This window comes from Arachis stenosperma, chromosome 3 (assembly GCF_014773155.1).
Source record: "Arachis stenosperma cultivar V10309 chromosome 3, arast.V10309.gnm1.PFL2, whole genome shotgun sequence".
NCBI classification, from domain to species: Eukaryota; Viridiplantae; Streptophyta; class Magnoliopsida; order Fabales; family Fabaceae; genus Arachis; species Arachis stenosperma.
The window spans coordinates 97,727,253-97,754,577 of NC_080379.1; the positions used below are offsets into that span (position 1 = coordinate 97,727,253).

Here is a 27,325-nt window from a genome sequence, read left to right on the forward strand (position 1 = left end):
TGCCTATGGTACAGGATATTAAGAATTCACCAGGATCTTGTCTCTTTTGAGGTAAAGTTTACTGAACCCATGTATCTAGTTCACTAATGAGCAAGGGAGGTTCACCTTCCTAAGTCTCATTACCAAACAACTTAGAATTCAGCTTCATGATGTCATGATGGCTCTTAGATATTGAGCAACTTGCTCTCCAGTTACATCTTCATCCTCTTCAGAGGAAGAATAGTTTTCAGAGCTCATGAATGGTAGAAGAAGGTTTAAAAGAATCTCTACGGTCTCTATATGAGCCTCAGATTCCTTTAGGTCCTCAATAGGGAACTCCTTCTTGTCTGGAAGACATCCCATGAGGTCTTCCTCATTGGGATTCACGTCTTCCCCTTCCTCTCTAGGTTCGGCCATGTTGATTATGTCAATGGCCTTGCACTCTCTTTTTGGATTCTCTTCAATATTGCTTGGGAGAGTACTAGAAGGAGTTTCAGTGATTTTCTTACTCAACGGGCCCACTTGTGCCTCCAGATTTCTGATGGAGGACCTTGTTTCACTCATGAAACTTAAAGTGGCCTTAGACAGATCAGAGACTATGTTTGCTAAGTTAGAGGTACTATGCTCAGAATTCTCTGTCTGTTGCTGAGAAGATGATAGAAAAGGCTTACTATTGCTGAGCCTATTTCTTCCACCATTATTAAAGCCTTGTTGAGACTTTTGTTGATCCTTCCATGAGAAATTTGGATGATTTCTCCATGAAGAATTATAGGTGTTTCCATATGGTTCACCCATGCAATTTACTTCTGCTATTCCAGGGTTCTCAGGATCATAAGCTTCTTCTTCAGAAGATGCCTCTTTAGTACTGTTAGATATATTTTTCCATCCATTCAGACTTTGAGAAATTATGTTAACTTGCTGAGTCAACATTTTGTTCTAAGCCAATATGGCATTCAGAGCATCAATTTCAAGAACTCCCTTCCTCTAAGGCGTCCCATTATTCACAGAATTCCTCCCAGAAGTGTACATGAACTGGTTATTTGCAACCATGTCAATGAGTTCTTGAGCTTCTACAGGCATTTTCTTTAGGTGAATGGATCCACCTACAGAATGGTCCAGTGACATCTTAGAGAATTCAGATAGACCATAATAGAATATATCCAAAATGGTCCATTTTGAAAGCATGACAAAATGACACCTTTTGGTCATCTGTTTGTATCTTTCCCAAGCTTCATAGAGGGATTCACCTTCTTTTTGTTTGAAGGTCTGAACATCCATTCTAAGCTTGCTCAACTTTTGAGGAGGAAAGAACTTAGCCAAGAAGGCCATGACCAGCTTATCCTAGGAGTCCAGGCTATCTTTAGGTTGTGAGTCCAACCATGTTCTAGCTCTATCTCTTACAGGAAAAGGGAAAAGCATGAGCCTGTAGACTTCAGGATCTACTCCATTAGTCTAAACAATCTCACAGATCTGCAAGAACTCAGTTAAAAACTGATAGGGATCTTCTGATGAAAGTCCATGGAACTTGCAGTTCTGTTGCATTAGAGCAACTAGTTGAGGTTTCAGCGTAAAATTGTTTGCTCCAATGGCAGGGATTGAGATGCTTCTTCCATCAAACTTGGAAGTAGGTGTAGTATAGTCACCAAGCATCCTCCTTGCATTATTGTTGTTGGGTTCGGCTGCCATATCCTTTTCTTGTTCAAAAATTTCAGTAAGGTTGTCTCTGGATTGTTGTATTTTAGCTTCTCTCAGTTTCCTCTTCAAAGTCCTTTCAGGTTCAGGATCAGCTTCAACAAGAATGCCTTTTTCCTTGTTCCTGCTCATATGAAAAAGAAGAGAACAGAAAAGGAAGAGGAATCCTCTATGTCACAATACAGAGATTCCTTTATGTTAGTAGAAGAAGAAAGGAATAGAAAAAGGAAATAGTTAAGAATCCAAACACAAGGGGGAAGATAGGTTCGAATTCTTGAGATGAAGAGAAGTGTTAGTAGATAAATAAATAGATAGAAGAAGATGAGAAAGAGGAATTTTCGAAAATTAATTTTGAAAAAGGGTTAGTGATTTTCAAAAAATAAAAGAAGAATTAAAATTTGAAACAATTAGTCAATTAAAAGAATTTTTGAAAAAGAGGAAGGAATTTTCGAAAATTAGAGAGGGAAAAGTAGTTAGGTGGTTTTGAAAAAGATAAGAAATAGTAAAACAAACAGAAAATCAATTAGTTAGTTGAAAAAGATTTGAAATTCAATTTTTGAAAAGATAGGAAGTTAGAGAAGATATTTTTGAAATCAAATTTTGAAAAAGATATGATTTGAAAAAGATATGATTGAAAAGATATTTTGAAAAAGATTTGATTTTTAAAATTAAAATTGATTACTTGACTAACAAGAAACTAAAAGATATGACTCTAGAATTTAAAGATTGAACCTTTCTTAACAAGAAAGTAACAAACTTCAAATTTTTGAATCAATCACATTAATTGTTAGTAAAGTTTTCGAACTTTTGAAATAAAGATAAGAAAAAGATTTTGAAAATTATTTTTAAATTTTCGAAAGTCATAAAATAAAAATGAAAAAGATTTGATTTTTGAAAAAGTTTTGAAAAGATAGGATTTTTAAAATTGAAAATTTGACTTGACTTATAAGAAATAGCTATGTTCTAAAAATTTTTGACTAAGTCAACTCAAATTTTCGAAAATTATGAGCAAAATAAGGAAAAGATATTTTTTGATTTTTTGAATTTTAAATGAGGAGAGAGAAAAACACAAAAATGAATCACAATATGAAGATTATGAATCAAAACACATAATACATGCAAGAACACTATGAATGTCAAGATGAACACCAAGAACACTTTGAATGTCAAGATGAACATCAAGAACATATTTTTGAAAAAATTTTCAAGAAAAGAAAACATACAAGACACCAAACTTAGAAAGTTTTCATGTTTAGACACTTTGAATGCAATAATGCATATGAAAAACAAGAAAAGACACAAAACAAGAAAATGCAAATATCAAACAAGAAGACTTACCAAGAACAACTTGAAGATCATGAAGAACACATGCATGAGTTTTCGAAAAAAAATGCATAAATTTTAAAGACATGCAATTGACACCAAACTTAAAATTTGACACTAGACTCAAACAAGAAACACAAAATATTTTTTATTTTTATGATTTTCTAATTTTTTGTATTATATTATTTTTTTTCGAAAACATATAGGAAAAATAAAATAAGAAATTCAAAATTTTTAATAAGAATTCCAGGAATCTTTCAATGTTAGCCTAAAGCTCCGATCCAGGAGTTGGACATGGCTTAATAGCCAGCCAGCTTTAGGATATAAATTAGGCATGCAACAGTTGATACTTCATCCAACTCCATATACATGCCTTTTATGCTGACAAGTGGAAGCCTGATGAGCGGATAATTTGTACGCTTTTTGGCATTGTTTTTAGTATGTTTTTAGTATGTTTTAGTTAGTTTTTAGTATATTTTTATTAGTTTTTAGTTAAAATTCACTTTTCTGGACTTTACTATGAGTTTGTGTGTTTTTCTGTGATTTCAGGTATTTTCTGGCTGAAATTGAGGGACTTGAGCAAAAATCTGATTCAGAGACTGAAAAGCACTGCAGATGCTGTTGGATTCTGACCTCCCTACACTCGAAGTGGGTTTTCTGGAGCTACAGAAGCCCAATTGGCGCGCTCTCAACGGCGTTGGAAAGTAGACATCCTGGGCTTTCCAGAAATGTATAATAGTCCATACTTTGCCCGAGATTTGATGGCCCAAACTAGCGTTCCAAATCAGCTCAAAACTGCCCGGCGTTAAATGCCGGAACTGGCACAAGAATGGGAGTTAAACGCCCAAACTGGCACAAAAGCTGGCGTTTAACTCCAAGAAAAGTCTCTACACATGAAAGCTTCAATGCTCAGCCCAAGTACACACCAAGTGGGCCCGGAAGTGGATTTTTATGTCATTTACTCATTTCTGTAAACCCTAGGCTACTAGTTCTCTACAAATAGGACCTTTTGCTATTGTATTTTCATTTTTTTGGATCTTTGGATCTTTGATCATCTTTAGATCTTTGAATCTTTTGATCATGTTTTGGAGGCTGGCCTCACGGCCATGCCTAGACCTTGCTCTTATGTATTTTCAACGGTGGAGTTTCTACACACCATATATTAAGGTGTGGAGCTCTGCTGTACCTCGAGTATTAATGCAATTACTATTGTTCTTCTATTCAATTCAGCTTGTTCTTATTCCAAGATATTCATTCGCACTCAAGAACTTGATGAATGTGATGATTATGTGACGCTCATCGTCATTCTCACTTATGAACGCGTGCCTGACAACCACCTCCGTTCTACAAGCAAACAAGGCTTGAATGTTTATCTCTTGGATTCCTTAATCGGAATCTTCGTGGTATAAGCTAGAATTGATGGCGGCATTCAAGAGAATCCGGAAGGTCTAAACCTTGTCTGTGGTATTCTGAGTAGGATTCAATGATTGAATGACTGTGACGAGCTTCAAACTCCTAAAGGCTGGGCGTTAGTGACAGACGCAAAAGAATCAATGGATTCTACTTCAACCTGATTGAGAACTGACAGATGATTAGCCGTGCCGTGACAGGGTGCGTTGAACATTTTCACTGAGAGGACGGGATTGTAGCCACTGACAACGGTGATGCCCAACATACAGCTTGCCATGGAAAGGAGTAAGAAGGATTGGATGAAGACAGTAGGAAAGCAGAGAGACGGAAGGGACAAAGCATCTCCATACGCTTATCTGAAATTCTCACCAATGAATTACATAAGTATCTCTATCCTTGTCTTTATGTTTTATTCATATATCATCCATAACCATTTGAATCTGCCTGACAGAGATTTACAAGGTGACCATAGCTTGCTTCATACCAACAATCTCCGTGGGATCGACCCTTACTCGCGTAAGGTTTATTACTTGGACGACCCAGTGCACTTGCTGGTTAGTTGTGCGAAGTTGTGATAAAGAGTTGAGATTACAATTGTGCGTACCATGTTGATAGCGCCATTGATGATCACAATTTCGTGCACCAAGTTTTTGGTGCCGTTGCCAGGGATTGTTGAGTTTGGACAACTGACGGTTCATCTTGTTGCTTAGATTATGTATTTTTATTCAGAGTTCTTAAGAATGAATTTTAGTGTTTCAAGGTGATGTTCTTATCATCACCAAAGCTGATTGATTCTCATCAATTTAGCTCTTGAATGCAATGTCTTGCTGAAGCTTGGCTAGCCATGTCTAATTTCTTTAGACTGAAGCTTTAGACTAACATTGCATGATTCCTGGAATTCTCATTAAGAATTTTGATGCCTTTATTTTCTTTTTCACTTAATTTTCGAAAAATCCAAAAAAAAATTACAAAATCATAAAAACCAAAAATATTTTCATGTTTCTTGTTGAGTATAGTGTCTCATTTTAAGTTAAGTGTCAATTGCATGTTTCTGTTCTTCTTGCATTCATGCATGTGTCTTCATTAATCTTCAAGTTGTTCTTGATGATTTCCTTGTTCTGATCTTTAAATTCTCTTGTCTTGATTGTTTTGTTGTTTCTCATATGCATTCTCATTTTGTTAGTGTCTATGGTATACAAACTGCTAAGTTTGGTGTCTTGCATGCATTGTTATTTGATTTTAGTTGTATTTTGATTATTCCTCATTATTAAAAATCCAAAAATATTTTTAATTTGTGTCTTTTCAAGTCAATAGTACAGAGAATTGAAGATTCAGAACTTTCAGCAGAGTAATTACACAGAAAAAGCTGGGCGTTCAAAACGCCCAGTGAAGAAGGCAAACTAGCGTTTAAACGCAAACCAGGGTGCCTGGTTGGGCGTTTAACGCCCAAAAGGGTAGTGCTTTGGGCATTAAACGCCAGAATGTGCACCATTCTGGGCATTTAACGCCAGGATGGCACAAGAGGGAAGATTCTGTTTTTAGTTCAAATTTTTTTCAAGTTTTCAAAATTTTTTCAAAATCAAATCTTTTTCAAATCATATCTTTTCAATCATATGTTTTCAAAATCAATTTCTTTCCATTTTCAAAAATACTTGCTATCAATTAATGATTTGATTCAATATTTCAAGTATGTTGCCTTTTCTGTTGAGAAAGGTTTAATGTTTGAATCATATCTTTTCTTGTTAGCCAAGTCATTAGTTTTCAAAATCAAATCTTTTTAAATTGTTTTTCAAATCATATCTTCTCAATCACATCTTTTTAAAACCATAACTTTTCAATCATATCTTTTTAATCACATCTTTTTCAAAATAATTTTCAATCACATCTTTTTTATTTCTAATTTCAAAATCTTTTTCAAAATTCACTTGATTTCTTCTCCACTCCTGGTTTTCAAAAATCAATAAGTTTTTTTTAAATGTTTTTAAAATCTTTTACTTAATTTTCGAAAATTTCTTTCCCTCTTCTCACATCTTTCTATTTATGGACTAACACTACTCCTCAATGCACAATTCGAATTCCATCTTTCCTTGATAAGTTCAAATTTTCTACTTCTTCTTTTCCTCTGACACCTCAAGGAATCTCTATACTGTGACATAGAGGATTCCATATTTTCTTGTTCTCTTCTCTTTCATATGAGCAGGAGCAAAGACAAAAGCATTCTTGTTGAGGCTGACCCTGAACCTGAAAGGACCTTGAAGCGAAAGCTAAGAGAAGCTAAGGCACAACTCTCTGTAGAGGACCTAACAGAAATCTTCAAAGAAGAAGAACCCATGGCAGCCGAAAACAACAACAATGCCAACAATGCAAGGAAGGTGCTGGGTGACTTCACTGCACCTACTCCCGACTTCTTTGGGAGAAGCATCTCTATCCCTGCCATTGGAGAAAACAACTTTGAGCTTAAGCCTCAATTAGTTTCTCTAATGCAACAGAATTGCAAGTTCCATGGACTTCCATTGGAAGATCCTCATCAGTTTTTAGTTTAATTCTTGCAAATCTGTGACACTGTCAAGACTAATGGGGTTGACCCTGAAGTCTACAGACTTATGCTATTCCCATTTGCTGTAAGAGACAGAGCTAGGATATGGTTGGATTCACAACCTAAAGAAAGCCTGAACTCTTGGGAAAAGCTAGTCAATGCCTTCTTGGCAAAGTTTTTTCCACCTCAAAAATTGAGTAAGCTTAGAGTGGAAGTCCAAACCTTCAGACAGAAGGAAGGAGAATCCCTCTATGAAGCTTGGGAAAGATACAAACAATTGATCAGAAAGTGTCCCTCTGACATGCTTTCTAAATGGAGCATCATAGGTATTTTCTATGATGGTCTGTCTGAACTGTCCAAGATGTCATTGGATAGCTCTGCTGGAGGATCTCTTCATCTGAAGAAGACGCCTACAGAAGCTCAAGAACTAATCGAAATGGTTGCAAATAACCAATTCATGTACACTTCTAAAAGGAATCCTGTGAGCAATGGGACAAATCAGAAGAAAGGAGTTCTTGAGATTGATACTCTGAATGCCATATTGGCTCAGAATAAAATATTGACTCAACAAGTCAATTTGATTTCTCAAAGTCTGTCTGGAATGCAAGCTGCACCAGGCAGTACTAAGGACGCTTCATCTGAAGAAGAAGCTTATGATCCTGAGAACCCTTCAATGGAAGAGGTGAATTACATGGGAGAACCCTATGGAAACACCTATAATTCTTCATGGAGAAATCATCCAAATCTCCCATGGAAGGATCAACAGAGACCTCAACAAGGTTTCAACAACAATAATGGAGGAAGAAACAGGTTAGCAATGGCAAGCCTTTTCCATCATCTTCTCAGCAACAGACAGAGAATTCTAAGCAGAACCACTCTGACTTAGCAACCATGGTCTCTGATCTAATCAAAACCACTCAAAGTTTCATGACTGAAACAAGGTCCTCCATTAGGAATTTGGAGGCACAAGTGGGTCAGCTGAGCAAGAAAATTACTGAACTCCCTCCTAGTACTCTTCCAAGCAATACAGAAGAGAATCCAAAAGGAGAATGCAAGGCCATTAACATGATCAACATGGCCGAATTTGGAGAGGAGGAAGAGGCAGTGAACGCCACTGAGGAAGACCTCAATGGACGTCCACTAGCCTCCAATGATTTCCCTAATGAGGAACCATGGGAATCTGAGGCTCACACTGAGACCATAGAGATTTCATTGGATTTACTTCTGCCATTCATGAGCTCTGATGAGTATTCTTCCTCTCTGAAGAGGATTGAGTATGTCACTGAAGAGCAAGTTGCTAAATACCTTGGAGCAATCATGAAGCTAAATGACAAGTTATTTGGTAATGAGACTTGAGAGAACGAACCTCCTTTGCTCACCAAAGAACTGGATGACTTGTCTAGGCAGAAATTACTTCAAAAGAGACAAGATCCTGGGAAGTTTTCAATACCTTGTACCATAGGCACCATGACCTTTAAGAAGGCTCTGTGTGACTTAGGGTCAAGTGTAAACCTCATGCCTCTCTCTGTAATGGAGAAGCTAGGGATCTTTGAGGTACAAGCTGCAAGAATCTCACTAGAGATGGCAGACAATTCAAGAAAACAAGCTTATGGACTTGTAGAGAATATTCTGGTAAAGATTCAAGACCATTACATCCCTGCTGATTTCATAGTCCTAGAGACTGGGAAGTGCATGGATGAATCCATCATCCTTGGCAGACCCTTCCTAGCCACAGCAAAGGCTGTGATTGATGTGGACAGAGGAGAATTGATCATTCAAGTGAATGAAGAATCCTTTGTGTTTAAGGCTCAAGGATACCCCTCTGTCACCATGGAGAGGAAGCATGAAGAGCTTCTCTCAAAACAGAGTCAAACAGAGCCCCCACAGCCAAACTCTAAGTTTGGTGTTGGGAGGCCACAACCAAATTCTAAGTTTGGTGTTGAACCCCCACATTCAAACTCTAAGTTTGGTGTTGGGAGGTTCCAACATTGCTCTGAGTATCTTTGAGGCTCCATGAAAGCCCACTGTCAAGCTACTGACATTAAAGAAGCGCTTGTTGTGAGGCAACCCAATGTTATATTTAATCTATTTTCCTTTGTTATTTTATGTTTTCTGTAGGTTGATGATCATGGGAATCACAAAATCAATTGAAAAAGCAAAAACAGAATAAAAAACAGAAAGAAAAATAGCACACCCTGGTGGAAGACCTTGCTGGCGTTTAAACGCCAGTAAGGGCAGCAAATGGGCGTTTAACGCCCAGTCTGGCACCATTCTGGGCGTTTAACGCCAGAAAGGGGCACCAGACTGGCGTTAAACGCCAGGAAAGGGCAAGAAGTTGGCGTTAAATGCCAGAAATAGGCACCAGTCCAGCGTTTAACGCCAGAATTGGCACAGAGAGCAATTTTGCTCGCCACTTGGTGCAGGGATGACTTTTTCTTGACACCTCAGGATCTGTGAACCCCATAGGATCCCCACCTACCCCACTACTCTCTCTCTTCTTCACCCATTCACCAATCACCTCAACATCTCTTCCCCAAAAACCATTCCCCTATCAAATCCCATCTTTCTCTTCACCACTCACATCCATCCTTCATAAAACCCCACCTACCTCACCATTCAAATTTAAACCACTTTACCTCCCAAACCCACCCTTCCATAACCAAACCCTACCCCTCTCTCCACCCCTATATAAACCCATCTTCACTCCCTCATTTTCACACACCCTAAACACTACTTCTCCCCCTTTGGCCGAACCACAAAGCCATCTCCATCTCCTCTATTTCTTCTTCTTCTACTCTCTTCTTTCTTCTTTTACTCGAGGACGAGCAAACCTTTTAAGTTTGGTGTGATAAAAGCATTGCTTTTGTTTTTCCATAACCATTTATGGCATCCAAGGCCGTAGAAACCTCTAGAAAGAGGAAAGGGAAGGCAAAAGCTTTCACCTCCGAGTCATGGAAGATGGAGAGATTCATCTCAAGGGTGCATCAAGACCACTTCTATGAAGTTGTGGCATTGAAGAAGGTGATCCCTGAGTTCCCTTTCAAACTCAAAAAGAGTGAATATCCGGAGATCCGACATGAGATTCGAAGAAGAAGTTGGGAAGTTCTTACCAACCCCATTCAACAAGTCGGAATCTTAATGGTTCAAGAGTTCTATGCCAATGCATGGATCACCAAGAACCATGATCAAAGTGTGAACCCGGACCCAAAGAATTGGCTTACAATGGTTCGGGGGAAATACTTAGATTTTAGTCCGAAAAATGTAAGGTTGGCATTCAACTTGCCCATGATGCAAGGAGATGAACACCCTTACACTAGAAGGGTCAACTTTGATCAAAGGTTGGACCAAGTCCTCACAGTCATTTGTGAAGAGAATGCCCAATGGAAGAGAGATTCAAGAGGAAAGCCGGTTCAATTGAGAAGGCATGACCTCAAGCCCGTAGCTAGGGGATGGTGGAGTTTATCTAACGCTCAATCATTCCCACTAGCAACCGGTCTGAAGTTACTCTAGACCGGGCCATCATGATCCATAGTATCATGATTGGAGAAGAAGTAGAAGTTCATGAGGAAAGAATGATGAAAAAGGAGACATGTTACTGAGGATTTAAAAAATCATAAAAATGATTCTTGAAGCAGAAAAAGCAGTGAATACAAAAAAAGGAGAAAACGAAAAAAAAGGGGGAAAAAAGGGAAAAGAAAGAAAAAGAAAGAAATAAGTTGTGATCCAGGCAAAAAGAGTGTGCTTAAGAACCCTGGACACCTCTAATTGGGGACTTAGCAAAGCTGAGTCACAATCTGAAAAGGTTCACCCAATTATGTGTCTGTGGCATGTATGTATCCGGTGGTAATACTGGAAGACAGAGTGCTTTGGGCCACGGCCAAGACTCATAAAGTAGCTGTGTTCAAGAATCATCATACTTAACTAGGAGAATCAATAACACTATCTGGATTCTGAGTTCCTATAGAAGCCAATCATTCTGAATTTCAAAGGATAGAGTGAGATGCCAAAACTATTCAGAGGCAAAAAGCTAAGAGCCGCGCTCATCTAATTAATACTGATCTTCATGGATGTTTTTGGAATTCATTGTATATTCTCTTCTCTTTATCTTATTTGATTTTCAGCTGCTTGAGGACAAGCAACAATTTAAGTTTGGTGTTGTGATGAGCGGATAATTTGTACGCTTTTTGGCATTGTTTTTAGTATGTTTTTAGTATGTTTTAGTTAGTTTTTAGTATATTTTTATTAGTTTTTAGTTAAAATTTACTTTTCGGACTTTACTATGAGTTTGTGTGTTTTCTGTGATTTCAGGTATTTCTGGCTGAAATTGAGGGACTTGAGCAAAAATCTGATTCAGAGACTGAAAAGGACTGCAGATGCTGTTGGATTCTGACCTCCCTGCACTCGAAGTGGATTTTTTGGAGCTACAGAAGCCCAATTGGCGCGCTCTCAACGGCGTTGGAAAGTAGACATCCTGGGCTTTCCAGCAATGTATAATAGTCCATACTTTACCTGATATCTGATGGCCCAAACCGGCGTTCCAAATCAGCTCAAAACTGCCCGGCGTTAAACGCCGGAACTGGCACAAGAATGGGAGTTAAACGCCCAAACTGGCACAAAAGCTGGCGTTTAACTCCAAAAAAAGTCTCTACACATGAAAGCTTCAATGCTCAGCCCAAGCACACACCAAGTGGACCCGGAAGTGGATTTTTATGTCATTTACTCATTTCTGTAAACCCTAGGCTACTAGTTCTCTACAAATAGGACCTTTTGCTATTGTATTTTCATTTTTTTTTGGATCTTTGGATCTTTGATCATCTTTAGATCTTTGAATCTTTTGATCACGTTTTGGGGGCTGGCCTCACGGCCATGCCTAGACCTTGCTCTTATGTATTTTCAACGGTGGAGTTTCTACACACCATAGATTAAGGTGTGGAGCTCTGCTGTACCTCGAGTATTAATGCAATTACTATTGTTATTCTATTCAATTCAGCTTGTTCTTATTCCAAGATATTCATTCGCACTCAAAAACTTGATGAATGTGATGATTATGTGACGCTCATCGTCATTCTCACTTATGAACGCGTGCCTGACAACCACCTCCGTTCTACAAGCAAACAAGGCTTGAATGTTTATCTCTTGGATTCCTTAATCGGAATCTTCGTGGTATATGCTAGAATTGATGGTGGCATTCAAAAGAATTCGGAAGGTCTAAACCTTGTCTGTGGTATTCTGCGTAGGATTCAATGATTGAATGACTGTGACGAGCTTCAAACTCCTGAAGGCTGGGCGTTAGTGACAGACGCAAAAGAATCAATGGATTCTACTCCAACCTGATTGAGAACCGACAGATGATTAGCCGTGCCGTGACAGGGTGCGTTGAACATTTTCACTGAGAGGATGGGATTGTAGCCACTGACAACGGTGATGCCTAACATACAGCTTGCCATGGAAAGGAGTAAGAAGGATTGGATGAAGACAGTAGGAAAGCAGAGAGACGGAAGGGACAAAGCATCTCCATACGCTTATCTGAAATTCTCACCAATGAATTACATAAGTATCTCTATCCTTGTCTTTATGTTTTATACATGTATCATCCATAACCATTTGAATCTGCCTGACTGAGATTTACAAGGTGACCATAGCTTGCTTCATACCAACAATCTCCGTGGGATCGACCCTTACTCGCGTAAGGTTTATTACTTGGACGACCCAGTGCACTTGCTGGTTAGTTGTGCGAAGTTGTGATAAAGAGTTGAGATTATAATTGTGCGTACCATGTTGATGGCGCCATTGATGATCACAATTCTCCTTTGTCAACATCAATCACAGCCTTTGCTGTGGCTAGGAAGGGTCTGCCAAGGATGATGGATTCATCCATGCACTTTCCAGTCTCTAGGACTATGAAATCAGCAGGGATGTAATGGTCTTCAACTTTCACCAAAACATCCTCTACAAGTCCATAAGCTTGTTTTCTTGAATTATCTGCCATCTCTAGTGAGATTTTTGCAGCTTGCACCTCAAAGATCCATAGTTTCTCCATTACAGAGAGAGGCATGAGGTTTATGCTTGACCCTAGGTCACACAGAGCCTTCTCAAAGGTCATGGTGCCTATGGTACAAGGTATTGAAAACTTCCCAGGATCCTGTCTCTTTTGAGGTAATCTCTGCCAAGTCAAGTCATCCAGTTCTTTGGTGAGCAAAGGAGGTTCGTTCTCCCAAGTCTCATTACCAAATAACTTGTCATTTAGCTTCATGATTGCTCCAAGGTACTTGGCAACTTGCTCTTCAGTGACATCTTCATCCTCTTCAGAGGAAGAATACTCATCAGAGCTCATGAATGGTAGAAGTAAATCCAATGGAATCTCTATGGTCTCATTATGAGCCTCAGATTCCCATGGTTCCTCATTAGGGAACTCATTGGAGGCCAGTGGACGTCCATTGAGGTCTTCCTCAGTGGCGATCACTGCCTCTTCCTCCTCTCCAAGTTCGGCCATGTGGGTCATGTTAATGGCCTTGCATTCTCCTTTTGGATTCTCTTCTGTATTGCTTGGAAGAGTACTAGGAGGGAGTTCAGTAATTTTCTTGCTCAGCTGTCCCACTTGTGCCTCCAAATTCCTAATAGAGGACCTTGTTTCAGTCATGAAACTTTGAGTGGTTTTGATTAGATCAGAGACCATGGTTGCTAAGTCAGAGAGGCGCTGCTTAGAATTCTCTGTCTGTTGCTGAGAAGATGATGGAAAAGGCTTGCCATTGATAAACCTGTTTCTTCCACCATTATTATTGTTGAAACCTTGTTGAGGTCTCTGTTGATCCTGCCATGAGAAATTTGGATGATTTCTCCATGAAGGATTATAGGTGTTTCCATAGGGTTCTCCCATATAATTCACCTCTTCCATTGAAGGGTTCTCAGGATCATAAGCTTCTTCTTCAGATGAAGCAACCTTAGTACTGCCTGGTGCAGCTTGCATTCCAGACAGACTTTGAGAGATCGTATTGACTTGCTGAGTCAATATTTTGTTCTGAGCCAATATGGCATTCAGAGTATCAATCTCAAGAACTCGTTTCTTCTGATTCATCCCATTGTTCACAGGATTCCTTTCAGAAGTGTACATGAATTGGTTATTTGCAACCAGTTCAATGAGTTCTTGAGCTTCTGTAGGCGTCTTCTTCAGATGAAGAGATCCTCCAGCAGAGCTATCCAATGACATCTTGGACAGTTCAGACAGACCATCATAGAAGATACCTATGACGCTCCATTCAGAAAGCATGTCAGAAGGACACTTTCTGATTAATTGTTTGTATCTTTTCCAAGCTTCATAGAGGGATCCACCTTCCTTCTGTCTGAAGGTTTGGCCTTCCACTCTAAGCTTACTCAATTTTTGAGGTGGAAAGAACTTTGCCAAGAAGGCATTGACTAGCTTTTCCCAAGAGTTCAGGCTTTCTTTAGGTTGTGAGTCCAACCATATCCTAGCTCTGTCTCTTACAGCAAAAGGGAATAGCATAAGTCTGTAGACCTCAAGGTCAACCCTATTAGTCTTGACAGTGTCACAGGTTTGCAAGAATTCAGCTAAAAACTGATGAGGATCTTCCAATGGAAGTCCATGGAACTTGCAATTCTGTTGCATTAGAGAAACTAATTGAGGCTTAAGCTCAAAGTTGTTTGCTCCAATGGCAGGGATAGAGATGCTTCTCCCATAGAAGTCGGAAGTAGGTGCAGTAAAGTCACCCAGCACCTTCCTTGCATTGTTGGCATCGATGTTATTTTCGGCTGCCATGGGTTCTTCTTCTTTGAAGATTTCTGATAGGTCCTCTACAGAGAGTTGTGCCTTAGCTTCTCTTAGCTTTCGCTTCAAGGTCCTTTCAGGTTCAGGGTCAGCCTCAACAAGAATGCTTTTGTCTTTACTCCTGCTCATATGAAAGAGAAGAAAACAAGAAAATATGGAATCCTCTATGTCACAGTATAGAAATTCCTTGAGGTGTCAGAGGAATAGAAGGAAGAGGTAGAAGAATTCGAACTTATAAAGAAAGATGGAGTTTGAATTGTGCATTGAGGAGGAGTGTTAGTCCATAAATAGAAGGATGTGAGAAGAGGGGAAGAAATTTTCGAAAATTAGAGTGAATTAATAAAAAAAAGTAATTGATTTTCGAAAACTAAGATTGGAAAAAAAATTAAGTGATTTTTGAAAAAGATTTTGAAATTATAAATCAAAAAGATATGTTTGAAAACTATTTTGAAAAAGATGTGATTAAGAAGATATGATTGAAAAGTTATGGTTTTAAAAAGATGTGATTGAGAAGATATGATTTGAAAAATAATTTAAAAAGATTTGATTTTGAAAATTAATGACTTGGCTAACAAGGAAAGATATGATTCAAACATTAAACCTTTCTCAATAGAAAAGGCAACATACTTGAAATGTTGAATCAAATCATTAATCGTTAGCAAGTATCTTTGAAAATGGAAAGAAATTGATTTTGAAAATATATGATAGAAAAGATATGATTTGAAAAAGATTTGATTTTGAAAAATTTTGAAAACTTTGAAAAAAATTGAATTAAAAACAAAATCTTCCCTCTTGTGCCATCCTGGCGTTAAACGCCCAGAATGGTATCCATTCTGGCGTTTAATGCCCAAAACACTACCCTTTTGGGCGTTAAACGCCCAGCCAGGTACCCTGGCTGGCGTTTAAACACCAGTTTTCCTTCCTCACTGGGCGTTTTGAACGCCCAGCCTTTTTCTGTGTAATTCCTATGCTGTATGTTCTGAATCTTCAATTCTCTGTATTATTGACATGAAAAGACACAAATTAAAAAAAATTGGATTTTTAATAATGAGGAATAATCAAAATGAAACTAAGATCAAATAAACAATGCATGCAAGACACCAAACTTAAAAGTTTGTATATTATTGACACTAACAAAATGAGAATGCATATGAGAAACAACAAAACACACAAGACAAGAGAATTTAAAGATCAGAACAAGGAAATCATCAAGAACAACTTGAAGATTAATGAAGACACATGAATGAATTCAAAAAAAAAATGCAAGAAGAATAGAAACATGCAATTGACACCAAACTTAAAATTAGACACTAGACTCAAACAAGAAACATAAAAATATTTTTTGTTTTTATGATTTTGTAATTTTTTTGGGATTTTTACGAAAATTGAAAGAAAATAAGGATATCAAAATTCTTAATGAGAATTCCAGGAATCATGCAATGTTAGTCTAAAGCTTTAGTCTATAGAAATTAGACATGGCTAGCCAAGCTTCAGCAGGACATTACATTTAAGAGCTAAATTGATGAGAATCAATCAGCTTTGGTGATGATAAGAACATCATCTTGAAACACTAGAATTCATTCTTAAGAACTCTGAAGAAAAATACCTAAGCTAAGCAACAAGATGAACCGTCAGTTGTCCAAACTCAAACAATCCCCGGCAACGGCACCAAAAACTTGGTGTTGTTGCCGGATCAAAACTTGGCACTGTTATTGCAGGGAACAAATGCGAAACTGTAGTTAGGACATTTAATTCCCCGGCAACGGCGCCAAAAACTTGGTGCACGAAATTGTGATCATCAATGGCGCCATCAACATGATACGCTCAATTGCAATCTCAACTCTTTATCACAACTTCGCACAACTAACCAGCAAGTGCACTGGGTCGTCCAAGTAATAAACCTTACGCGAGTAAGGGTCGATCCCACGGAGATTGTTGGTATGAAGCAAGCTATGGTCATCTTGTAAATCTCAGTCAGGTGGATTCAAATGGTTATGGATGATTTATGAATAAAACATAAAATAAGGATAGAGATACTTATGTAATTCATTGGTGAGAATTTCAGATAAGCGTATGGAGATGCTTTGTCCCTTCCGTCTCTCTGCTTTCCTACTGTCTTCATCCAATCCTTCTTACTCCTTTCCATGGCAAGCTGTATGTTGGGCATCACCATTGTCAGTGGTTACAGTCCCGTCCTCTCAGTGAAAATGTTCAACGCGCTCTGTCACAGCACGGCTAATCATCTGTCGGTTCTCAATCAGGTTGGAATAGAATCCAGTGATTCTTTTGCGTCTGTCAGTAACGCCCAGCCTTCAGGAGTTTGAAGCTCGTCACAGTCATTCAATCCTTGAATCCTACTCAGAATACCATAGACAAGGTTTAGACCTTCCGGATTCTCTTGAATGCCGCCATCAATTCTAGCTTATACCACGAAGATTCTGATTAAGGAATCCAAGAGATAAACATTCAAGCCTTGTTTGCTTGTAGAACGGAAATAGTTGTCAGGCACGCATTCATAAGTGAGAATGATGATGAGCATCACATAATCATCACATTCATCATGTTCTTGGGTATGAATGAATATCTTAGAACAAGAATAAGCTGAATTGAATAGAAGAACAATAGTAATAGCATTAATACTCGAGGTACAGCAGAGCTCCACACCTTAATCTATGGTGTGTAGAAACTCCACCGTTGAAAATACATAAGAACAAGGTCTAGGCATGGCCGTGAGGCCAGCCTCCAAAACGTGATCAAAAGATTCAAAGATCTCAAGATGAAAATACAATAGCAAAAGGTCCTATTTGTAGAGAACTAGTAGCTTAGGGTTTACAAAGATGAGTAAATGACATAAAAATCCACTTCCGGGCCCACTTGGTGTGTGCTTGGGCTGAGCATTGAAGCTTTCATGTGTAGAGACTTTTCTTGGAGTTAAACGCTAGCTTTTGTGCCAGTTTGGGCGTTTAACTCCCATTCTTGTGCCAGTTCCGGCGTTTTACACCAGAATTCTTGAGCTGACATGGAACGCTTGTTTGGGCCATCAAATCTCGGGAAAAGTATGGACTATTATACATTACTGGAAAGCCCAGGATGTCTACTTTCCAACAAAATTAAGAGCGCGCAAATTGGGCTTCTGTAGCTCCAAAAAATCTACTTCGAGTGCAGGGAGGTCAGAATCCAACAGCATCTGCAGTCCTTTTCAGCCTCTAAATCAGATTTTTGCTCAGGTCCCTCAATTTCAGCCAGAAAATACCTGAAATCACAGAAAAACACACAAACTCATAGTAAAGTCTAGAAAAGTGAATTTTAACTAAAAACTAATAAAAATATAATAAAAATTAACTAAGACAAACTAAAAACATACAAAAAACAATGCCAAAAAGCGTATAAATTATCCGCACATCATGATCTCTAACAATGGCGATCAACTTGGTATGCGCGTTTATAACTTAGCACTTTCTTCACAACTTCGCACAATTAACCAGCAAGTGCACTGGGTCGTCCAAGTAATAAACCTTACGTGAGTAAGGGTCGATCCCACGGAGATTGTTGGTATGAAGCAAGCTATGGTCATCTTGTAGATCTCAGTTAGGCTGATTCAAATGGTTATGGAGTTTTCAAATATAAAGATAAATAAAACATAAAATAAAGATAGAAATACTTATGTAATTCAATGGTGGAAATTTCAGATAAGTGCATCGAGATGCTTGTTCCTGTTGAATCTCTGCTTTCCTACTACTTTCATCCAATTCTTCATACTCCTTTCCAGGGCAAGCTGTATGTAGGGCATCACCGTTGTTAATGGCTACTTCCCATCCTCTCAGTGAAAAAGGTCCAAATGCTCTTGTCACAGCACGGCTAATCATCTGTCAGTTCTCGATCATGTCGGAATAGAATCCATTGATTCTTTTGCGTTTGTCATCACGCCCAACAATCGCGAGTTTGAAGCTCGTCACAGTCATTCAATCCCTGAATCCTACTCGGAATACCATAGACAAGGTTTAGACTTTCCAGATTCTCAAGAATGACCACCAAAGGGTTCTAGCTTATACCACAAAGATTCTGATTAAGGAATCCAAGAGAAATTCGCTCGTTCTAAGGTAGAACGGAAGTGGTTGTCAGTCACGCGTTCATAGGTGAGAATGATGATGAGTGTCACGGATCATCACATCCATCAGGTTGAAGTACAACGAATATCTTAGAACAAGAATAAGCTGAATTGAATAGAAGATAGTAGTAATTGCATTAAAACTTGAGGTACAGCAGAGCTCCACACCCTTAATCTATGGTGTGTAGAAACTCCACCGTTGAAAATACATAAGTGATCAAGGTCCAGGCATGGCCGAATGGCCAGCCCCCAAAGTCTAAGAACTAAACGTCCAAAGATGGATTCTCCGATAAAAGACGAAACTAAGATGTCTAACACAATAGTAAAATGTCCTATTTATACTAGAATAGCTACTAGGGTTTACAGATATAAGTAATTAATGCAGAAATCCACTTCCAGGGCCCACTTGGTGTGTGCTTGGGCTAAGCTTGAGCTTTACACGTGCAGAGGCTTCATTTGGAGTTAAACGCCAAGTTGTAACGTGTTTTTGGCGTTTAACTCTGGTTTGTGACGTGTTTTTGGCGTTTTACTCCAGAATGCAGCATGGAACTAACATTGAACGCCAGTTTGCGTCGTCTTAACTCGAACAAAGTATGGACTATTATATATTGCTGGAAAGCTCTGGATGTAAACTTTCCAACACCGTTGGTCATTTGGAGTTCTGTAGCTCCAGAAAATCCATTTCGAGTGCAGGGAGGTCAGAATCCAATAGCATCAGTAGTCCTTTGTCAGGCTCCTATCAGATTTTTGCTCAGGTCTCTCAATTTCAGCCAGAAAATATCTAAAATCATAGAAAAACACAAAAACTCATAGTAAAGTCCAAAAATATGAATTTTACATAAAAACTAATGAAAACATCCCTAAAAGTAGCTAGATCCTACTAAAAACTACCTAAAAACAATGCCAAAAAGCGTATAAATTATCCGCTCATCAAACACCTCTAGCTCTTTTGGGAGCTTGTAGCCATGGTACTTCTTCACTCTATGTCCATTCACCTTGAAAGTTGCTTCACTTTTAGGATCAAACAACTCTACCACTCCATAGGGCATTATCTCCTTCACCTTGAAAGGTCCTTCCCATCTAGAGCGGAGCTTGCCAGGTATGAAACGAAGCCTCGAATTATGGAGGAGAACCTCATCACCTTCTTGGAATTCCTTCTTCCGGATGTGATGGTCATGGAATGCTTTAGTCTTTTCCTTGTAAATCTGGGCATTCTCATACGCTTCGTTCCTCAAACACTCGAGCTCCTCTAGCTGCAATTTTCTGGCTACTCCGGCCTGGGTCAAATCCATGTTGCACCGCTTTACTACCCAATAGGCTTTGTGCTCAATCTCCACCGAAAGGTGGCATGCCTTACCATAGACGATCCGGAAGGGACTCATCCCTAACGGAGTCTTTTAGGCCGTTATATACGCACATAGTGCATCTCCTAACTGGAGGCGCCAATCCTTCCTTTGTGGATTGACCACTTTCTCCAAGATTCTCTTAATCTCCCGGTTGGACACTTCCGTTTGTCCGTTAGTTTGCAGATGATAAGCAGTGGCAACCTTATGCACTACCCCATAGCGCTTTAAAAAAGCCTCTACCTTCCTATTACAAAAGTGGGATCCTTGGTCGCTCACGATTGCTCGTGGCGACCCATAACGGCATACAATGTTATTCTTAATAAAAGAAACGACGGTATTGGCGTCGTCAAGGCGAGTAGGTATTGCTTCCACCCACTTTGACACGTAGTCAACCGCTAACAGAATATACAGATACCCACTGGAGTTGGGAAACGGTCCCATAAAGTCAATACCCCATACATCAAATATCTCACAGAACAGCATAGGTTGTTGAGGCATCTCGTCCCTTTGGGACATGTTTCCCGACTTCTGACACTAATGACAAGACACACATAACCGATTAGCATCTTTGAATAAGGTTGGCCACCAGAATCCACAATCCAACACCCTTTTAGCGGTCCTTTGTGGGTCAAAGTGGCCACCACATTCGGACAAATGGCAAGCCTCAAAAATGGGTTGGATTTTAGACTCCAGGACACATCGTCGAATTACTTGGTCCACTCCCCTCTTCCACAAGTGAGGGTCATCCCAAACGTAGTATTTGGAATCATTCCTCAACTTATCCCTTTGGTGTTTAGAAAAGTTGGGAGGAAAGAGTTTCGCTACCAAGTAGTTCGCCATTGGGGCAAACCATGGAAAGCTATCCGACACAGCATGCAAACTATCCAATGGGAATGAGTCATTGATCGGAAATGGATCAGATTTTAAATTCCCAAGGCGACTTAAATGATATGTAACCAAGTTTTGAGATCCACTCCGGTCCCTAATCTCAATGTCGAATTCTTGCAAAAGCAAGATCCAACGTATGAGTCTAGGTTTTGACTCATTCTTTAACAATAAGTATTTCAAAGCTGCATGATCTGTGTATACCGCTATCTTTGAACCTGGCAAATAAGATCTGAATTTATCTAAAGCATGAATGATAGCTAGGAGTTCCTTTTCAGTAGTGGTATAGTTGGATTGTGTTGTATCAAGTGTTTTAGAAGAGTATGCAATGACATAAGGGAGTTTACCATCGCGCTGTGCAAGCACGACACTTATAGCATGGTTTGACGCATCGCACATTATCTCAAATGGCAACGTCCAGTTGGGGCCTCGCACAATCGGTGCTGTGGTAAGAACTCTCCTTAGCTCTTCAAAAGCTTTCATACATTCACTGTCAAACTCAATGTCCACATCTTTTTGGAGCAGGCGCGACAATGGCACAGCAATCTTGCTGAAATCTTTGATAAAGCGCCTATAGAATCCTGCATGTCCTAAAAACAAGCGGACCTCCCTCACAGATGAGGGGTGAGGTAAAATGGTGATAACATCGACCTTGGCCGGGTCTACAGAAATTCCTTCACAAGATACTACGTGTCCTAACACTATACCTTGTTTTACCACAAAGTGACATTTCTCAAAAATCAAGACAAGGTTAGTGTCAACTCATCTAGCTAAGACCTTGGCCAATTTCTCTAAGCAACAATCAAATGAAGTTCCATAAACACTGAAGTCATCCAAAAAGACTTCTAGACAACTCTCCATTAGATCAGAAAAGACACGGGTCATGCACCGCTGAAAAGTAGCAGGTGTATTACATAGTCCAAATGGCATCCTTTTATAGGCAAAGGTGCCAAAAGGGCAAGTGAATGTGGTCTTTTCCTGATCTTCAGGAGCAATGTGAATTTGGAAGTAACCAGTGAATCCATCAAGAAAGCAATAATGGGATTTACCCGCCAAATGGTCCAACATCTGATCGATAAAGGGCAAAGGGTAGTGGTCCTTCCTTGTAGCGGCATTCAACCTTTTATAATCAATGCACACTCGCCATGAATTTTGTACTCACTTGGTGAACACTTCACCATCATCGTTTTTAATCGCAGTGATGCCTGATTTCTTGGGAACAACCTGGACCGGGCTCACCCACTCACTGTCAGAAATCGGGTATATGATACCCGCATCAAGTAGCCTAGTGATCTCCTTCTTTACCACATCGAGGATGGTCGGGTTGAGCCTCCTTTGCGGTTGCCTAACCGGCCTAGCTCCCTCTTGGAGAAATATACGATGCATGCACTTGCGAGGGTCAATCCCCACAATATCGGCTAGGCTCCAACCAATTGCCTTCTTGTACTTTCTAAGAACATCTAGGAGCTTTTCTTCTTCTTCACTAGAAAGCTCACTACCAATATTGACCGGAAACTTTTGGTTGTCCTCTAAGAAAGCATACTTCAAATGAGATGGAAGAGGCTTCAATTCACTCTTTCCCTCAAGCTGAGGTTCCTTTTCGTCAAGCTCACGCAGTTCATTCTCAACAACTTTCTCATGTTCACCCTCTTGGTCATCCGTCTCTTCAACAATATGGTAGCACAACTTGTTATGGTCTTCTTCTCGCACTTTCGCTACCACTTCATCGATTACATCACATCGAAGAACGAAATGCTCTTCGGGAGGATGCTTCATGGCTTCTTCTAAATTGAACTTGATAGTCTTATCTCCAGCTTCAAAGGAATATGTGCCGGTGAAGGCATCTAACTTGAATTTAGAGGTCTTAAGGAAGGGTCTACCAAGTAGAACGGAGGATGAGCTTCTATTTTCTGTTGGAGGCATTTCAAGGATGTAAAAGTCAATCGGAAAAACAAAATCCTCGATCGCCACAAGTACATCTTCGGCTATTCCTGTTACCGTGATCACACTTTTATCGGCTAAGGCAAACCTCGCCGTCGACTTCTTTAATGGAGCTAAATTCAACCGCACAAAGATAGAAAGCGGCATGATGCTTACACAAGCTTAAAGGTCACACATACAATCATGAAAAGTGCGTCCACAAATACAACAAGACATCAAACAAGGCCCAGGGTCACCACATTTCTTTGGAATAGGTTCCATCAAGGAAGAAATTGAACTACCCAAGGACAATGTCTCCAATTCTCCTATCCTATCCTTGTGTGTACACAAGTCTTTCAAAAATTTTGCATACTTTGGAATTTGTTGAATAGCATCAAGAAGTGGTATGGTTACCTCAACCTTCTTAAACACTTGAAGCATGTTCAAATCAAATTCTGATGTTTTCTTTGCTTTCTTCACCATGGAAGGGAATGGAATAGGGATGGACTCATCCACTATAGCTTTCCTCTTGGGTTCCTTGAGGTTTACTCCTTCCTTATGCCTTTTGTCTGCCTCCCCCTCTTCATGTGGAGCTTCAACAACCACTTCTTCCTCATAAATGTCCTCCAAGACCCTTGGAGGTATCTCCTCCAATGTAGTTCCCAACCGTAGAGTGATGGCATTGAGACCGTCCTTTGGGTTTGGTTGGGGTTGGGATGGAAGGTTAGAAGAGCTTGAGGGTTGGTTGGTGTTGTTGTTGGTTGGTGTTGGTTTGACATGACCATCTTCGAAAGCATGTTGGTGAGGTTAGCCAATTAAGCGCCCAAGGCATCAAATTGATCCTTGTTTCTCTCATCTCGTTTCTCCATAGTGGCTCTAAGCTCGTCAACTTGATTGGTGGGAGATGGAGAGGTTTGGTTGGATTGTTGTCTATGGTGTGGTACTTGGTACTTGGTGTAATTATTTTGGTTTTGGTTGGAATGATTTTGGTTGGCTTGGTAGTTGGTGTTGTTATGGTGGTATTGAGATGAAGATTGGTTGTTGTTGTGATGAGAAGAATAGTTGTTCCATTTTTGGTTTTGATTGCTCCCTTGTGCATTATCCCTCCACCCTTGATGTTAATTACTACCATGAGGGTAGTTATTTTGGCCTTGAGAAGGATAGGGTGGACGGTTGTTGTAATTCACATTGGCCACTACAAGGGCATGTTCCTCTTGAATTCGATAGCATTGATCGATGTAATGTGTCAACTGGAGGTGGAGCTTGGATGGCTTGGATGGAGTAGAATTCCTTTTGATCCTTTTGTATTTACGTGAGGATGGTGGTCATATTCCCAAGTGCTTTGGTTTGGCTTGATTCGGAAGGAGACGATTCCACCACACCCTTGAGAGGATTACTTCACACCCTTGTATGTTGTGTAGCTTCGACAACATCCTTTATCGAATTCCAAGCTTCTCCCTCCGTCTTGTTTTTCGAAAGGGAACCACCGCTAGAAGCGGTGAGCAATCTTCTATTTTCCACACAAAGACCTCCGGTGAAGTAGCTAATGAGCAAGTGGGTGTTTATTCCATGGTGTGGACAAGATTCCAATAGCCTCTTGAACCGAGACCAATACTCCTACAAACTCTCTTGGTCTCTTTGCATTATACCCGAAATCTCCTTCCGGATGTAGTCGGTCTTCTCCAGTGGGAAGAATTTATTTAGAAACTCTCTTCTCAAGAAATCCCAATTGGTCATAATCTCATCCGATAGCGAATAAAACCATGTCTTTGCTTGTGCTTCAAGAGAGAAAGGGAAGGCAAAAACCATGATAGCCACCTCATCGGCTCCATGCCTTCGAGCCGTAGAACAAGCAACTTGAAAATCCTTTAGATGTCGGATGGGATCTTGACCCGGCAACCCATAATACTTAGGTAGTAGATTTATCAAGCTACTCTTCAATTCAACGTTTGGATCAAGGTTAGGATACATTGCTTGCCACGGTTGAAGTATGATATCCGGAGCTCCTTGCTCATGCAAAGTGATCCGGCGTGGCTCTGCCATGTAAGGCTCACCTGTAGGATGCAAAGATGTATTAGTAGTGCCAACAGAAGAATAGGAAGTAGCGGACTCCAAGTCACTCTCGGTACCGTCTAGTGATTTGGGATGTTCCTCAAGAGAGGCCGAAGCACTAACCATATAATCCAACCACCGTCTAGCTTGCCGAGTGTGTAACAAAGTTCTTTCAATCTCGGGATCAAAATCGGCTAAGCTAGAATTCGGTTGAGACCGAGTCATCAAACTTGAGAGTCATAGCACAAAAATAAAAGAAGCTAAACTATAGCTAAGTGTTGAAAGAAAACAAACTATCTACAATATTCACATATTCACATAACCAATATCAAGGCATATGTTGCAACCATTCCCCGGCAACGGTGCCAATAATTTGATAAGCGCTCGTGGACTATGTCAGAAGAGAATTTCTCAATAGAGTTGCGTTGCAAGTATAGCTCTACCAACAACAATCCTCGAGGATCAAATTTAGAAAGGAATTAGTTGTCATAAGTTCAACCCCAATAAAATAACCGAAGTATTCAAACCTCGGGTCGTCTCACAACGAATGGGCAAACATGTGCTTCAACATTGGTTAGAAATCCGGGGTTGTAAGTCATGAGTGAGGAATTAAACTAGGAATCTTAGCAAACAAGCAATCTTAAAGTGCAATGAACTAATTCAAATAACTAAGCAAGATGTGAGCAATTCCAAACCAAGAAGACAACATTCAATATAATTCTACTCTCAACTAAACAATAACTATAACTAAGGCGAAGCAATCAAGATTTTTGGGTTTTCAAATAAGAATGATAAAAGCAACTTTTGGCTAAACATGAGAATTGGGGTCACTATCCTTGTCTAATAACCATATCTTGACAATTATGAGGAACCAAACCCATTAAGTCTACTTCCATACTTGAAGTATGTTAAATGGTTTGGTCAACATCTACCCATAAGGTCTAACCTCACTATTAATTAACCTAGTAGTAGGCTAGTGTCAATGGCTATCAAATTGACCACTAAGGGTTCCCAAATCATCAAATCCATTAGACCCAATGACTCAAGTTTACCCAATTTCCTTGGCCTAAGCCAAGAGTAAAAAGAACTACTCCATAATCAAGGTAAACAATTCATCAAACACATGGTAAGCACTAACAAAAGACATGTTCAAATTGCAATTGGATTGAAATTAACAAATACCCACTAACAAGTATCAACATATAATCACTCAAACAACACAATTAATCATAGAAATCGTCAATGTAACATCAACAAATCAAGATTCACGACATTCATGCAATGGGTATAAAGTAACAATTGACAAGAATCCATAAAACTAACACAAGATCTAAACAAAATTATACTAAGGAATTCAAATTAAACAATCAAAACTAGTAATTAACAAGATCCAATTTAGAGTTTAACAAGGGAAGATCAAATTAAAGCTAGATCTAGAGAGGAACAAGGGTTTCTCTCACTAGAAGAACAAAGAACCCAAAAACTAGAAAATGTGTCTTAGTGTAAAAATGATTGATTCCCCCCTTCTCCCTAGCATCCTTGGGTATTTTTCCATGCAGAAACAGCTTGAAATTGGGCCTAATGAGTCTCAGAAATCGCCAGACATGATTTCCTTTAATGAGGTCACGTGCAGCTTCCCGCGCGTGCGCACCATGTGTGCGTGCGCGCCGATTGCTTTTGTGATCCACGCGTGCGCGCCAAGTGCGCGTGCGCGTCGGTTGGAATTCTCTAGCCTGTGCGGATGCGTCCATCCTTGCGCACTGCTTCCAGCTATCCTCATCCACGCGTGCGCGTGAAGTGCGCGTGCGCGTCAGTGCTGAAGTTCCCAAAATCCAAATCTTCATATTCCTTCCTCTTGTGCATGCTTTCTTTCTCTCTTCTAGGCCATTCTTACCCTATTAATTCTGAAATCACTCAACAAATACATCACGGCATCGAATGGCAATAAAGAGGATCAAAACATAGTAATTCTAAGGCAAAATAAGCATATTTTCCATCATGGAGCAATATTAGGAGGTGAACACAAAACCATGCATTTCTTGTGGATAAGTGCGAGAAATATTGACAAAAACCCCCAAATTAAGCACAAGATAAACCACAAAATTGGGGTTTATCACTACCCTTATTGGCGTTTAAATGCCAGTATGTTTTTCCTCCAGGGTGTGCTATTTCTAATGCTGTTTTTTGAATTTGCTTTGATTTTTGCAGTTGTTTATGTGTCTCCACACAATCATCAACCCAAAGAAAACATAAAATAATAATGGGAAATGGAAATTTAACATAAAAATTGG

General features: G+C 39.6%; 1 protein-coding gene across 1 annotated transcript; it reads right to left on the reverse strand.

Moving 5' to 3' along the window:
* Positions 1 to 20,228: 20,228 nt before the first annotated feature.
* LOC130966452 (uncharacterized) lies at positions 20,229 to 23,150 on the reverse strand. The gene is made up of 4 exons (XM_057891261.1): positions 22,225 to 23,150; positions 21,840 to 22,182; positions 20,889 to 21,668; positions 20,229 to 20,711 (listed from the first exon to the last, which is right to left on the reverse strand). The coding sequence occupies exons 1-4, from the start codon at positions 23,148 to 23,150 to the stop codon at positions 20,229 to 20,231; spliced, it is 2,532 nt and encodes an 843-aa protein (XP_057747244.1).
* Between the last annotated feature and the right edge of the window lie 4,175 nt (positions 23,151 to 27,325).